This window comes from Mastigoproctus giganteus, chromosome 2 (genome assembly GCF_048544385.1).
Source record: "Mastigoproctus giganteus isolate SK-2022 chromosome 2, ASM4854438v1, whole genome shotgun sequence".
Taxonomy (NCBI): domain Eukaryota; kingdom Metazoa; phylum Arthropoda; class Arachnida; order Uropygi; family Thelyphonidae; genus Mastigoproctus; species Mastigoproctus giganteus.
Window position 1 is genome coordinate 212,919,174 of NC_143576.1, and position 16,807 is coordinate 212,935,980.

General features: G+C 36.1%; 1 protein-coding gene across 1 annotated transcript in view; it reads left to right on the top strand.

Annotated features, from left to right (window-relative positions):
• Window positions 1–16,807, top strand: part of LOC150090042 (muscle calcium channel subunit alpha-1-like) — a 1,145,904-nt gene that overhangs the window by 921,478 nt on the left and 207,619 nt on the right. Inside the window, exons 34-35 of the mRNA XM_090389719.1 lie at window positions 185–276; window positions 7,376–7,532. Of these exons, the coding sequence (XP_090245845.1) occupies window positions 185–276; window positions 7,376–7,532 (249 nt within the window). The remainder of the gene's footprint in view (window positions 1–184; window positions 277–7,375; window positions 7,533–16,807) is intronic.

Consider the following 16,807-nt stretch of genomic DNA (forward strand, 5'->3'; position numbering starts at 1 on the left):
ATGAAACATCTTATATATACTTACTCAAACATAAATTACTTTGAATTAACCCCTTTTTACGTACTCTGTACATTTTCTGTGATATTGTTAGGATATCTCAACTGAAGTATATTTTCATAAATTTCCATATATGTAAAATTTTCTAGTGAAAAATGTTTTATGTTCATAATATTGTACTCCATAGATATTTGGAAAGATAGCACTTGATTCTCAAACTGCCATTCATAGGAACAATCATTTCCAAACCTTCCAGCAGGCTGTTTTAGTGCTTTTCAGGTAATTCAGTTGATTTTTTTTTTTTTTTTTTTTTTTCCAGTTTGAAATGTTTCTCTATTTTTTCTCTTTAAAAATTGCATTTTGTTACATTGAAATGGGGAAGACTTTAACCCTTCTCTATTTTATTAGTGCTGCATTAAATAAGTAGCTCTGAACTTAAAATTTATATAATAGATGCACCATTGCATGTACATAAAATTTAATTTATTTACACTTCAAGGTTGATTGATTGATTTAGATTTTACTGGTGCAAAAACAACTGTGGTTATACTGCTCCAAGAAAAACACTTCAAGGAATTGCATTTTAATTTTCAAAATATGAAATATTCTAGGCTGAGTCAAGTATCATTCTCCAGTAATTAAACAGTAATTCTTCTTGCATGTCAACCATCATGTTAAATCTGAATGATTTTCCTATGCTGATGCTTCCTTGTTGTGGGGTTTGTATGGAATTTGTTCCACACAAACCATACAATAGGAAGCGGTTTCATTATTTTAAGGAATGCATACAAAGAGTATTGTAAGTAATTTAAACATAGCCAACAAATATTCTAAATCCTTTTTTTATTTGCCATATTTGTGCTAAAAGTTTTGAATTTGAAGTTAAAACTAGATTAATATTACTAGATAAATTTTATAATTACTTAGTTAATATTTTACTAGGTAAGGGTTTTTGTTGTTAATGGTAAAGTTGCTCTGAGAAAGCATAAGCATACAAACGTAACTTGAATACAAATGTAACATAATTAATTATTATATATACCAGGGGTAAGAAATGTACAAAACTTGTCTTTCATACACAACTTAAAGTAGACTGAGTGAATATCCTATGGGAAGAATGGTTGGTTGTTTTTTTTTTTGTTTTTTTTTTTGCACTTTAAATAAAATTGATTTACATTTATTTTACAAGTACACAATTAATATTTTTAGACTAAGCTGATTGTAATCAACTTCTCATTGACAGAATGGATGCTAATTAGGAAAAAAATAATTAAAATTTGGATTTGTAAAATTTAAATGGTTAGATTTGAGCTAATTTTAACATCATATACATAAATTCCAGAACAAATATGGTCAAAAAACAGCTCTAAACAAATCTTCTAAACCAAAAATAAGTAACATAAATTTTGAGCATCTGTAAATTGTTGATACCCTGTATATAACATGCAAAGAAAAAGATGATGTTTCTTCCTACAGTCAACTACCTGCTGGCTGAAGGCAATTTTTCCACACATCTATCCTGCAACCATCCTTCCTCAATTTGAATTTAGCATTAGCATTAGTAGAGGCATTTGATGCAAGAAAGCAAGCTTATGCAGCATCAGCCAAAAAAAAAAAAATAAAATAATAATAAATAACTAAAAAATGATCACTTCCACTTCACCCCTCTGTTTGTTCGAAATACCTGTCCAGCTGAGCCTTAAACTTATTTAGGCTATCAACTTCCAAGACAAGGGATGGAAGTCTATTCCACCAATCAACCATCCGCTGGCTAAAGGCAAATTTCCTCACGTCTATCCTACATCTGTCTTTTCTCAATTTGAATTTATGCCCTCTGAGGTGATTATTCTGAGCAAGAGGAAGAATCCCATCAGCATTGAGCATGCGCAAACCATTCAAGGCTATATACACCTCTATCAGATCACCTCGCCGGTGCCTAGTCTCCAGACACTGTAATTTGCAAAACTTAAGCCTTTCTTTGTAAGAGCACCCCTTAGTTCCATTCACTAATCTTGTTGCCCTTCTCTGTACTCGTTCCAGCATCTCTACATCCTTCTTGAAATGAGGCCTCCAGACCTGTATACAGTACTCTAGGTGTGGTCTGACCATTGCCTTATACAAGGGAATAATCACCTCCTTATCCCTGCTAGAAAAATTAATATATATCATCGAGAATACACCATGAGCTACTCTTGCAGCCCGTCTGCACTGCTCAGAAAACTTAATATCTGCCTGCACAACCACCCCCCAAGTCCCTTTCATTCTCTACCACTGTCAGTGCAGTCCCACACAGTTGATACGTTGCTCTGGGGTTGCTGTTTCCCATATGTAGTACTTTACATTTGTCAATGTTAAACTTCATTTGCCACCTCGAAGCCCATCTGCTCAACCTTTCCAGATCCTGTTGCAGTAACATAGTGTCCTTCACAACCCTGCCAACCTTCGTATCATCTGCAAACTTGGACATTAAGCTTGATATACCATCATCAATATCATTTATAAATACAGAAAACAATAATGGACCCAATACTGAACCTTGATTGACTCCACTAATAACATTAGTCCACGATGAGCAGTGTTCATTGATTACCACTCTCTGTCTTCTCCCCCTCAACCACCCCTTTATCCATAGCAGCAATTTGCCTCCAATGCCACACTGCTCCAATTTGTGCAGCAGTCTTCCATGTGCAATAGTATCAAAAGCCTTTCTAAGATCCAAGTATATAATATCGAAGTTGTTCCCTGCATCCAGTTCTTTTGTGACTGCATCATAGTATCCAATCAAATTGGTCAGGCAAGACTTCCCCTTAACAAAACCATGCTGTGTCCGAGCTATAACTGAAGTCTTGTCTAGATGATCATGCAGTGCTTCTTTAACCAGTGCCTCCATTAATTTTCCAGGAACAGAAGTTAAACTAACAGGTCTATAATTACTCGTGTCGCCCTTTGATCCTCCTTTGTGAATTGGGTTCACATTTGCACATCTCCAGTCCATGGGTACTTCCCCTGAGTCCAAGGAAGCTCTCATAATTATGGCTAAGGGTTTGCTTACTTCCTTTGCCGCCTCTTTTAATATAACTGGATATATCCCATCCACCCCAGGTGCCTTTCTTGTATTTATCTTCAACAATTTCTCCTCCACTTTACTCTCAGCTATTTCAAGATTCTCTAGCTTACTGCCAGAGTTGAATACACCTCTGGCATTCCCCTCGCTGAATAACTCCTCATGTGTGAATGTCGATGCAAAATATTCATTCAGTTTGTTAGCTACCTGAGCAGGATCATCAACAGTTGACCCATCGATATCAAGTGGACCAATCTGATTCATCCCCTTCCTTCTAGAGTTTACATAAGTAAAGAAATCTTTGCTGTTTTTCTTTGCATGCCTTGCCAAAGATTTCTCATAATCTGCCTTCACCTGCGTAACCTCCTTTGTAACTTGGTTACAGATCAACTTGTATCTAACATAGGCTTCCGTGTCACGTGTTAATTTCTATGTATCCCATGCATTTTTCTTCTCTGCCATATGTCTCATTAGTTCATCTGACATCCACTTAGGCCTAAACCTTGAACAATATTTCTTAGTTGGTATGTAAAGCCTAGTAGCTTCCAAGATAAGTTCTTTGAATGCTTCCCATTTTGAATTTGCTGTTGGTAACATCATCAGTTGGTCCCACTGTATAGAATTTAAATACTGTCTCAGACCATCATAGTCGCCTTTACGAAAGCAAAAACCTTTCCCTTTACCCCTGATGGTAGTTACCTCTTTGAGTAAATCCCACTTCAGCACACTGTGATCACTGCCACCTAGTGGTTCATTTACCTGCAGATTCTTAATGCATGAAGAATCACTACTGATAATCAAATCAAGAGTATTACTCCCTCTAGTTGCCTCCTGAACATGCTGATGTAGAAAACAATCATCCAATAAATCCACAAAAGCCTTGCTAGTGTGTGAGTGACCAGCCCCCAAATTCCAGTCAATATCTGGGAAATTTAAATCCCCCTTTATAAGACTCTCTGATTTACTGGCCCACTCTATTTCCCCATACAGTTTCTTATTATACTCATCAGAGTCATTAGGCCTATAGCACACTCCTACTCTCAATTTTGATCTCCCAATGCTTATGTCACACCAAACTGACTCAACACTGCACTGTCCAGCAATGTCGACTGGCTTCACTTCCTTGGATTTTATGTATTTCTTAACTAATAGCATAACCCCTCCTCCCTTCCTACCCTGTCTATCCTTTCTGTAGACATTGTACTCCCCAAATTCCAGTTCTGCATTCCTTATATCTGTGTGACACCACGTCTCTGAAATCCCCACAATATCTGCCTTTGATGTTTTGAGCAATACCTCAAATTCATCAAATTTATTTACTAAACTCCTAGCATTGGTGTACATGCAAGTATACATGCACCTGTTCTTTTTCTTACCTACCCTAACACAACCTATGTGTTTATTTGTACTCCAATGATTCCCAGCAGTCTCTGAAATATCCTGCATCTTATTTTCCAGGCTGCGGCTCATTCCAATAGAAGCAGTGCAAGAATCACTTTCACCTCTGCCAGTGGCTACTGTTAATCTATTAGTCCTTGTATCCCCCCAATCTAGCAGTTTTCCGACCCACCTAACATTGCCTCGATAGCATCAGCAAACATTCTTGCACCCTTTCTATTTAAGTGTATCCCATCCCTGTAGAAGCAGTCTCTCCTGTTAACAAGTACAGACCAGGCTGAAAAAAATTCTACCCCTTGAGCCTTGCACAATCTTTCCAGGGCCGAATTGATCGACAGGGCTCTCATCATATACTCCCTCCTATCGTGTCTGGGCAGAATTGCAGACACTTTCAAATTCAACCCTAATTCACGGCTTTTTTTATACCCTATTGTGTGTAGTCTGAGCAAGAGGAAGGATGCCATCAGCATTGAACTTACTCAATCTGTTCAAAGCCTTAAAAACTCTAGTCAGAACTCACAGGTGCCTATTCTCCAGATGCTGCAATCTACAGAACTAAAGCCTTTCCCCGTAAGAGCATCGTTTTGTTTCTGTCACTAATCCTTTTGCTCTTTTCTGCACCTGTTCTAACAGATCCACATCCTTCTTAAAATGAGATTTACAGACCTGTATGCAGTACTGAAGATGTGGCCTAACCATTGCCTTATACAATAGAATAATCATCTTCTTATCGCTGCTAGCAGAATTCCTGTATATCATTTTTACAAAACCCCATTAGCTCTCTCCTGCCATCCTGTCTGCATTACTCAGAGAAATTCATGTCTGATTGCACATTACCATCAGGTGTTTTTCATTTTCTACTATCCTGAGTGTGGTACCACACAATTGGTATGTTTATCTGGGTTTACTACTACACATATGAAAGTGCCTTACATTTGTCAATGTTAAACTTCAATTTCTACCTTGCCTTATTTTTTATAGATCTTGTTGCAGTAACATCCCATGATTAATACCGTTAACCACCTTATAACCCTTGTGCCAGGTTACTGTTATCAAGTACTCTTAGATTAGCAGTACATATTTATATTTTTACTGATATACACTATATTAACAAAAGTGTCTGAACACTCCTGGAATTTGAGAAGAATGAATTCCTTTTTTTTTGTCCTTTTTTTTTTTTGTGGATGGTTTGTGCTTTCATAAACTTTTTAGTTCTTGTATGCACTTGATGTTCTTTTCCACATGTTCTGAGTTTTTTTGCTGATTTTTTTTTTTCTAGTTTCTCCATTGGGTTTTTGTTTTTGCTTGTTTTTAAGAGGAATTGCCATTCAACCCCAGGGGGCTCTCATCTGGTGAGTATGGGCTTGGCACACCCAGGGTCCTGAGTTGGATATGATGATCCTTCTCTGTTTTGGTGATTCTCTTCCAGTGCTGATGCTGTCTCTCTCTCTCTCTCTCTCTCTCTCTCTCTCTCTCTCTCTCTCTCTCAGGGTAACTCTGAATTTTTTTTTTTTTTTTTTTTGCTGGTGCAGGAAAAGCCTTGAGCTTCCTTTTGCCATATGACTAATAATAATAATTTTCTTATTATTTTGATAATGTGATATAATCCACACCACACTATCATTTGAAGCATCTGATTCACTGTGCTTGTGCTATTGTCTCTTGTTTTATAGTGGGATCATTAATTAAATTCTTGCAATCTGGAAAAAAAAAATTGCATTACTAGTAGTGTTGAATAAAATCATTAATAACAGATTTAAAAAAAAAAAAAAAAGAAAGAAAGCTAAAGTACTATTTATTACCTTCTTCAAATGATTCAGCCTCTGAATCACTGCTTGACTGACTGCCTGATTTACTTTGTGGTTCAGCTTGAACATGAAATCTTCTTCTTGGCTACTAATTGAATCTCTTCTGAATTCACCATCTACTTCATTTTTCAATTCACTATCTGACTGGAGTATAACAAAAGATAAATTTTTTAAGAAGAATTACTGTTACAAACAGCATCATTTTTGCTTGTGCTACTACTAATTTTACCTCAACTGACTGCAACTTGTCATACTAGAAAAAGAATTATCATTGACTGTGGTAATTTTTATTGTAGATTCATAAGTACATAAAAGAAAGGATGGTAGTATAGCAAAAAGAGAGGGGTATTCTTTCAAGAAGAATGTCATAACATAATGTAAACATGTTATCATCATTCAGGGATTATCATTAAAATAATCACAACTAAAAATGATATGCTAGCTAGAAATAAAATGCAATGAATAATTACTTACCTTTTCAGCAAAAATTACATTACTCAGTTGTGACATTCTTGCAATAAATACCTTTTTTTTTAGCTAAAGTGACAAAACTCAAGATATGATGTTCTTGTAATAAAAACACACACAGCCTTATTCAGTGAACACAAGACAACTGAAATGAAGATAACCTCTTCACTGTTGAAGATAACCTTTTCACAAAGTGACTCCAATAGAACAGTAACACATCTGCTCTCTAGTGGTCATTACTTGAAGTTTAGGTGTATCACTCTTCTTGATAAAAGGCATCACTTTTCTGATTGTTCTAATCAGAAACCTCAAAAATGCCAATTTTTGAGTTGTCATTCTTTTTGCAAATCAGCGATATATATATATATATATATATATATATATATTTGATTCATTTGCAGATGATACAAAGGTTGACAGGATGGTTAATGCTCATGACTAAGTATATTATTATTTTTTCTTTCCCCTCATGCGTAGCATTTGTTTTAGAAAGAGACTATATGGTTGTTTGAATTAAAAAAGTTAAAAGATGAAAAATGTACTAAGTGTACTATTTTTCTGTTGTGTTTATTTACAGAACTTTGTGAAAAACTTTTACTGTTTATAATTAATTTAATGTTAATTTCCTGATTATCCCCAGGTCTGCAACAGGAGAAGCATGGCAAGAAATTATGATGGCCTGCACTAATACTGAACAAGCAAAATGTGATGAACGATCGGATGATAGAGGTGGTTTATGTGGCTCAGATATTGCTGTCCCTTATTTTATTTCTTTTTATGTGCTCTGCTCATTTCTTGTAAGTGTTAAATTCTCAAACTGTCATTATTTCCTTTGTTGTATTTTTTTTTACTAAGGTGCATTGTTATTTGTTCACTGCTTTAGTCTATTTTGGATTGATTCAGAATGGACTAAAATTTTAATTTAATGAATCTGCTTTAAATACTTCTCTGACACATGTACATACATAAGTGTGAGAATAGCATGCACATATAAATCGCATGTGCACTCTTGCATGCCAAGTACTAGCTACCCACGAAGTTCATTATTAATTGAAACATTTTTCAGGAATACTGTTGCATTAAATGACAGAATCGATTTTTTCGAGAAAGAAGCAAGAAAATGTTTAAAATAGAGCACTTTATACACCGATGAACCAAAATATTATGACCAGCGAGTCGTTATGGAAGTTCTGTCGACTACGGTGGATGATTAAACAATAACTAATGCACGTCCATGACCAGGCTGTTGGGTGCAGATATATTAAGACGTGTTTATCCGGTCATACTCTATGGCGCCGAAGTCTGGACTTCAACTGCTATGACCCATCTTAGATGGATTTTCGTGGGGGCCTTGCTATCTACGCTTTAGACAGACTAATTCAGCCAAGGAGTGAAAAAAGCCCACTAAAGTTCCTCGCGTCATCAATGGGATTCGAACCCGTGCCTTTTCCACGTGGTGTGGGGAGAATGGTGATGATACCACTGTGCTACCTGTGCAGACTATAAAGAAGTGATAGGGAAAGATATGAGGTTTGATACTGAATCTAGCAGATCAGAGAACTCAGAAAAGAATATACAGATTACAGAAAGCAGCAGCTCAAACCAGTAACAATAGTGGCTATGTAAAACTTCTCAAAAGGCATCAATGCCAAATTAGGTTAGATAAACAAAATTATGGAAATAACATGCACTGTGTGTAAAAAGTATGTATGTATGCAGAAAGTATACAAGAACTGTTGAGAAAACTGTCATTTTTTGAAATTGTGCAAATTATTTTTAAACTTCAGTTTATTTCATAGATAAAAAAAGTTTTGGGTTCAAATTTTTGCTATCAGAATTACTACTTTTATGCATATTACTATAAGCACAACACAATATACTGTTGCCAGTTTATATAAATGTTTATTTTAAAATGTTGAAAATACAACTTAGTCTATTTTATGCACAGTGGTCAAAATGACTGGCAACAGCAATTTCAGGTATTTTGCTAGCCGATGGTTCTAGTGTTAAAGAATTAATGCAGAACCATCTTGATAAAAATGGAGATATAACTGCAGTCACAGCATAGATTTGTTATGGGGTGATCTTGTCTGATCAATTTGACTGGATACTGTGATGAATTAACGAAGGAATAAGATGCAAATAATAATTTGACTTCATATATTTATACTTCAGAAAAGCTGTGATTATTATTAGCTATATGGTGCAAGGAAACCTGAGGCTTATGCTGCACCAGCCAAAAAAAAAATTTCCCAAATTACCCTGAGAGAGAGAGAGAGAGAGAGAGAGAGAGAGAGAGAGAGAGAGAGAGAGAGAGAGAGAGAGAGAGAGTCAAAAGTACAATGTAATCACCAAGAAAGAGGAAGAACGATGATATCCATCTCAGGATTCTGGGTATACCAAGCCCATACCCATCACATGTGAGCCCCTGGGATACTGTTATGCATGAAAAACTGCTATAGAAATTGGAAAAGTGCAGAGTTAGGGATATAAAGGGATGGTTGAGTGAGATGATTAACTGAGATGGTTAAGTGAGATTTCCTTCTAGAGTTAACCTATGTAAACTCTAGAAGGAAAGGGATGAATCAGATTGGTCCACTGCATATTGATGGTTCAACTGTTGATGATCCTGCTCAGGTGGCTAACAAACTAAATGAGTATTTTGCACCTACATTCACACATGAGGAATTATTCAGGAAGGGGAATGCCAGAGGTGAATTAAACTCTGGCAGTGAGCTAGATGATTTTGTAATAACTAAGAGGAAAGTGGAGGAAAACTTGTTGAAGATAAACATAAGAAAGGTACCTGGAGTGGATGGGATCCATCCAGTTATATTAAAGGAGGCAGAAAAGCAAGTAAGCAAACCCTTAGCCATAATTATGAGAGCTTCCTTGGACTCAGGGGAGGTACCCATAGACTGGAAATGTGCAAATGTGACCCCAGTTCACAAAGGAGGATCAAAGGCTGACACAAGTAATTATAGACCTGTGAGCTTAACTTCTGTTCCAGGAAAATTAATGGAGGCACTGGTTAAAGAAGCACTGCAGGATCATTTAGACAAGACTTCAGTTATAGCTCAGACACAGCATGGTTTTGTTAAGGGGAAGTCTTGCCTGACCAACTTGATTGGATACTATGATGCAGTCACAAAAGAACTGGATGCAGGGAATAACTTTGATATTATATACTTGGATCTTAGAAAGGTTTTTGATACTGTTGCACATGGAAGACTGCTGAACAAATTGGAGCAGTGTGGCATTGGAGGCAAATTGCTGCTATAGATAAAGGGGTGGTTGAGTGGGAGAAGACAGAGAGTGGTAATCAATGGACACTGCTCTTCGTGGACTAATGTTATTAGTGGAGTCCCTCAGGGTCCAGTGTTGGGTCCATTGTTGTTTTCTGTTTTTATAAATGATATGGATGATGATATACAAATTTAAATATTAATTTGCACAATTTCAACAAATGACAGTTTTCTCAGCAGTTCTTGTATACTTTCTGCATACATACATACTTTTTACACATTTATAAAATACATACATATTTTATAAATGATATGTATATCAGGCTTAATGTCCAAGTTTGCAGACAATACGAAGGTTGGCAGGGTTGTTAATGACACTAAACAGTACGCTGCTGCAACAGGATCTAGAAAAGTTGAGCAGATGGGCCGAGAGGTGGCAAATGAAATTTAACATTGACAAATGTAAAGTACTACATATGGGAAGCAGTAACCCCAGAGTAACATATCAACTGTGTGGTACTACACTGACAGTGGTAGAGAATGAAAAGGACCTGGGGTAACTGTGCAGGCAGATATGAAGTTTTCTGAGCAGTGTAGACAGTGTGCAAGAGTAATCACCTGAGAGGGCATAAATTCAAATTGAGGAAAGACAGTTGTAGGATGGATGTGCGGAAGTTTGCCTTTAGTCAGCGGGTAGTTGATTGGTGGAACAGACTTCCATCTTTTGTTGGGGAAGTTGATAGCCTAAATAAATTTAAGGAGGGGTGAAATTGGAGCGTTTTTTTCCCCCTTGGTTGATGCTGCATAAGCTTGTTTTCTTGCATCGTATGCCTCTACTAATGCTAATAAGAAATAGCAGTTATTAACAGCTACTACCCTTCTTGGACTAATGTTATTAGTGGAATTCGTTTGTAGGGTTCACTACTGGGCTCATTGTTGTTAAAATTTATTAATGCTATTGATGAAGGCTTATCAGGCTATATTGTGGATGATACAAATGTTGGCAGGGTGATTAATTACCGTAATTAAGTTATGCTGCCATACGCTCTAGAAAAATTAGGCAGATGGGCTGAGAAGTGGCAATTGAAGTTGACCAGTGCGAGGAACATGAGTAGCAGTAATCTCAGATTAACACACCATATGTTACCACACTCAGGAATGGTGGAGAATGAAAAAGACCTAGAGGGATAAATTGTGCAGTCAGATATGAAGTTCTCTGTGCAGTGCAGATGGGCTACTAGGACAGTTCAAGGTGGTTCCTTTCATTAATATAGAAATTTGACAAGAGAACCAAGAAGGTAATTATTCCACCGTATAAGTTCATCGTTAAGTGACATCATCTGGAAGCCTCATTTTAGGAAGGATATGGATCTGTTGGAATTGGCACAGAGAAGGGTAACAAGATTAGTTAGGGGAATAAATGGACACTCTTACCAAGAAAGAGTGTCCTTTTATTCCCCCTCACTAATCTTCAAACATCTCAATGGATGCTGCAATTTGCAGTATCCATTGAGATTGTTTGAAGCTTTAAATGGATTGAGTAAGTTAAATGTTGATACCGTTCTCACTCTTGCTAAGAGAACACCAGTGAGAGGGCATAAATTTAAATTGAGGAAGAATGGTTGCCGGAAAGATGTGTAGAAATTTGTTTTCATGCAGAGGGTAGTTGATTGTTGGAACAAACTTCCATCTGGTGTTATGAAAATGGATAGTTTGAGTAAACTTAGGGTACAGTTAGATAATTTATTAGAGTAGATAGACAAGTGATGTGGGAAGGCTGTTATTATTATTTTTTTATAAATATCCGCTTTTTTTTTGGTAGTACTCAGCATTGCAGAACAAAATAAATCTAAGCTGAAATTGAAACTCTATGAGGAAAAGTATATACAGGGTGATTCAGGAGGAATAGTAAATATTTTGGGAGCTTATAGTAGCAAGTATTTTGCTAGTGAGCAATTCATATAAGCAATTTGTGAGCAAGCAATTCATATAAGTTTGCAGAATTCTCAACAGATACGGAGATACTTGAAACTGACACACACAAAGCCATTATGAGAGGTATTAAAGAACAATGAATGACTTATTTTTTTTATTTATTGACTTTTTGAATGATACAAAAGATAAATAATTGACAGTTTTTTTATAGTTCACAATAAATGTTCAAAAATCACATCACCAACCACAATATGATGTGTTGTTCTTCTGAGGTCGTCTTGGTGTTCCTTTTAGAGGGCAGCAGTATCCAAAATTGAGCGAGCAATTCATCTCTTGTATTCAACATTTCTTTGTATACTACTGTGCTTTTCATCCAGTCCCACAAAAAAAAATCTAACAGAGTGAGGTCTTGGAGACCTTGGTGGCCAATGAACGGGACCACCACAGCCCATCATGACTTCTAACACCAAACAGCGTCAGGTTATAACTGCTTCTTGGTCACATCTGACTCAGGGAGCTGTGCGCACCAGTTTCAAATAGCTGTATCTCTGTATCCATTGAGAATTGGACACTTGTGTATGTGAATCCATCGTTCAGGGAAAGTTCAATTTAGATATTGTATCACCAGACAGGTATAATGTGCAGGAGCTCTGTCATGCTGAAAGTACATACCAATCCTTGTAGCCAAGGCAACATCCTCCAATAGTAGTGGAAGTTTGTTTTGCAGAAATTCTAGGTAAATGGGCCCTGTAAGACGATTTTGTAACACAACACGAATCAACTGATTGTCGATGATACCGCACCATATGTTTGCAGAGAAACAATGTTGAAAATTTTTTTCTACAGTGGCATGTGGATTTTCGTCTGACCACCTATGAGAGTTACGGGTATTGTTGATACTGTCACTTGTGAAAGTAGCTTCATCGCTGAACAGTATTAATGGAATTAATCAGCGATTAGCATTTACACACTGACAAAATTCCAATCACTGGACCATTGTCTCCTGGTTGAAGGTGTTGTATCTGCTGTATGTGAAATGGATACAAGCTGTGTTCCATTATTTTCACCATACTCTTGTCTGTGAACACCGACACATGTAGAAATTCTTCATGTGCTAATAGTAGGACTACATTCTACTGACTGAAGAATGTGTTCTATTTCATTCACATTTTGTTCATTTGCACATTCAGAAGAAATGTGAGTGCTGGGAACTGTACCAGTCTCACACAGTTTGGTGTAAACAGTAGTAAACACTCCTGAATCCAGTATTCTGCTGTTAGGAAATTGTCGACAGTATTCTCTACAAGCAGCAGTGGCACTTCCACCACAAAATCCATAGAATAAACACCATATCGGCATATTCAGCATGTGTGAAGATGTGCAGCATTCTTAACAAGAATTCTAACACCAAACAGTGTCTGGTTATAACTGCTTCTTGGTCACATCTGATTCAGGGAGCTGTGTGCACCAGTTTCAAACAGCTGTATCTCTGTATCCATTGAGAATTGGACGCTTGTTTATGTGAACTTTTTTACTCAGAATAATCGATACTATAACCTCCCAATATGTTTACTATCCCTCCTGAATCACTCTGTATAGGCACATGGGCCACACATTTTATACATCAACATGGAAATTTTCATTGTTGCACTTTTCCAACTAAAAAATAATCAGTTGTGCAGATCAGAATTTATGAATACTTTGGGGTCATTAATATTCTTGCTGACATAATTTAATACTTTTTGTAGTACTTATGTACTACAGATACTTCTGTAGTACATAAGTAGATCTACCTTTTACATGTGTTTTGAGGAGTGCATGTCTTGATCTACATTTTGTAACTTTCAAAAAACGCATCTGTTAACATAAAAATTGTCCTAATTTTTCCAGGACATGCTGCCATCACTTATCTGTGTTTTCATATAATTGTATACAGTCTGTAATAGATGACAACATGAAAATTGCTTTGAAAGTAGAAGAATATTGACTCCATCAGTCTAATTTGGTCTTACAAAAGGCAAAAATTGAACAGTTTTCATTGAATTTATCCATAATTTGATAAAATTGAATAAAGTGACATAATATAAGGAAATGTGAAGAATATTATTGCATCAAAAGAATAATGATGAGTTTTATTTAAAATTTTTTATGAATTTTTTACAATTTTTTTTTATTTTCAAATAAAAAATGTAATTTGGTTTTTTAAAATAATTTTGCCCTAATGTTTGGTAATAAAGCCAAAATACAAACATTAATATTTTAAATCATACATAAAAGTTAGTGCAAATACATCATATTAGTACACAGCAAAACTCTGAATTAGCAAATTTTTCCAAAGGTGGCATCGTTTAAGTTATATCACATATTGTGAATACATTCACAAAGAGTTGCCATGATATTGCCCTACTTCGAATAAGTAACGCTTCACCAAAAGGAGAAGACTGTTGTTACTTATTCTCAGTGGATACTACCACCCAGATGGCACCTTTTCAGGGCTATTTGGCCCTTCTTCGGTGGGTCGGTAGGTACCCTAGTGATGTAATGATGGCAAAACAGTTATGAAGTATAACTTCACAATATGAGAGATTATACTTCATAACTGTTTTGCCATCATTACATTACCAGAGTACCTACCCACCCACCCACCAAAGAAGGGCCAGATAGCTCTGAAACTGTGCCGTCTGGGTGGTGGTGGTATCCACTGAGAATAAGTAACAACAGTCTTCTCCTTTTGGTGAAGCGTTACTTATTTGAAGTAGTGCAATATCATGGCAATTCTTTGTGAAGGTATTCACAATATGAGATATAACTTACACGATGCCACCTTTGCAAAAAACTTCTAATTCAGAGTTTAGCTGTGTACTAATATTATGCATTTGCACTAACTTGTATGTAGTCTAATTCTCTTGCAGCCTGAGGCATAAGCCCTTAATGCATTTTAGTATTTTAAATCATTTATTTAAACAGATTTAAATTCAATCATAAGATTTAAAAATTCCATAAAATAATTCACTCCACAGAACTTTTCACTATGAAAATTCACAGCTTTCACTGCTGAAAAGGTTAATAGTTATTTTAATGTTTAAATTTAATTGACTGCTCATGATGAATAACATACCTACTGTTGGGTTAAAATGGATTTGCCTATCTGAAGCACATTATTTCAAGTTTTGATGGTTTATTTCAGAATAAACCATCAAAAAAGCTATACAAAACTTGAAAGCTTTGTATACCTTGGTGTTTTCTCAAGCTTATTTGTATATGCTGCAAAAACTTGAAATACCTCATGGGAGGAAGCACTTCCACCTAAACCTAAGGTTGGCTAAATTAAATTAGCCTTAGCCAAAAAAGCCTTTAGAAATTCCTCTAATCATAGACAGGAATTGAACAAAGACCTTTCCAAATTATTGACAAGTAGCAAAATATTATATCCACTCAACTGCCATGGAGGATAAGTGCCTATCCTAAAGGAAATGACCAGAAACTATATATAAACGAATGACTGCTTGTAGTGAACTGATACATGTGAAATTGTTGGGTGGGAGGGAGGGAGGGAAGGAGGTTCATGGTGCTTGTTTGTTTGTTATTTGGTTTTTTAGGAGCATTAGCAACTAAGGCCATATTGCTCCGGGATATGCGGTGGTCATTCCCTGACCTTTCCGCATCCTCCGTATTTGGTAGTGACGGGCTCAAACCCCGGTCTAATCAAGAAGCATGTGCTATGCACTGCTGCTCCTTCCCACCTGGCTATGGAGGTGCCGTTCATGGTGCGTATCGTTCTGTGTATTAGGTAAATAGATATATTACTGACTCACTCAAAAAATATTGGTTCTGAGTGCCAAGCAGTATTAGTGATCACAGTACCTTTTGTAATTATCTAGTATGCTCAACTATAAATATGTTTCTCCTGAATTTTTTTTAATTCATTTAAACCTTGAATGTCTGAATTACACAAGGCTAATCATATGTTATAGCCTAGAAAATAAAGTAGTCTTTCTTTAACTCTTTTTTATGAAATTAAAACAATATTGTACCACCAGAGATAGTTGCAAACTGCAACAAGCAATGCCGGCAAAGTGCCAACTGCATACAAGCAAAAATTAAAAATATAATAATTAGAAAAATTTCTGAAATAAATAAATAAGCCTACAATCACCCAGGAAAGCATAGCAGCACAATCTGCAGCTTGAATTATAGTGCAGCTGCTGGCTAAGAGACTTTACACACCACACAGTGGGAAAATGTACTCACCCACCAAAGAAAATATATATACAAAAAAAAAGTTTAGTAGAACCACAGTGACCACTTTTTCACAAGGCATCAGCCCCCATAGAAATTCCCATGTGCTCACATTTCTGTCTTTCTGTCATGGTTTGCTGACCATGGATGCCCCAATGTGAATGATCAAGGCAGACATGCCAACAGAAAACTTATTAAATATGGTTACCAAATAACAAGGAAACAAATTGAAAGTTAAAATTCAAATTAGATCCTCTGCCTAATCAACAAGCCAAACTAAAATGAAAATATGCAGTGTAACATCCACTAACTGAAATTAAACAGCAAAACTGTAAATTAATGACAAAAAATTTGATTACCTTGATAGCCAAACACACTTTACTCATCTATAGTGGGCAAGGCAAGCAAAGGGCCACTGTGGTTACGATCCAGGTGGAAGATTTTTTGATATTGCATATTTAAGCCCAACTGTCTTATGGATATGTGGTCCAATTGTATGAAACCAATTTCCCATGTTATTTTGCTTGTAACCTCAATGAGCCAATAATATTATAAAATAATTTTACTTTTTAGTGTCAGCATTTTTTTCCTATCAAATAACTTCTTTGATATTTTGTGATAACTGTTAATTCTAATTGATTTTTTTAACTCTG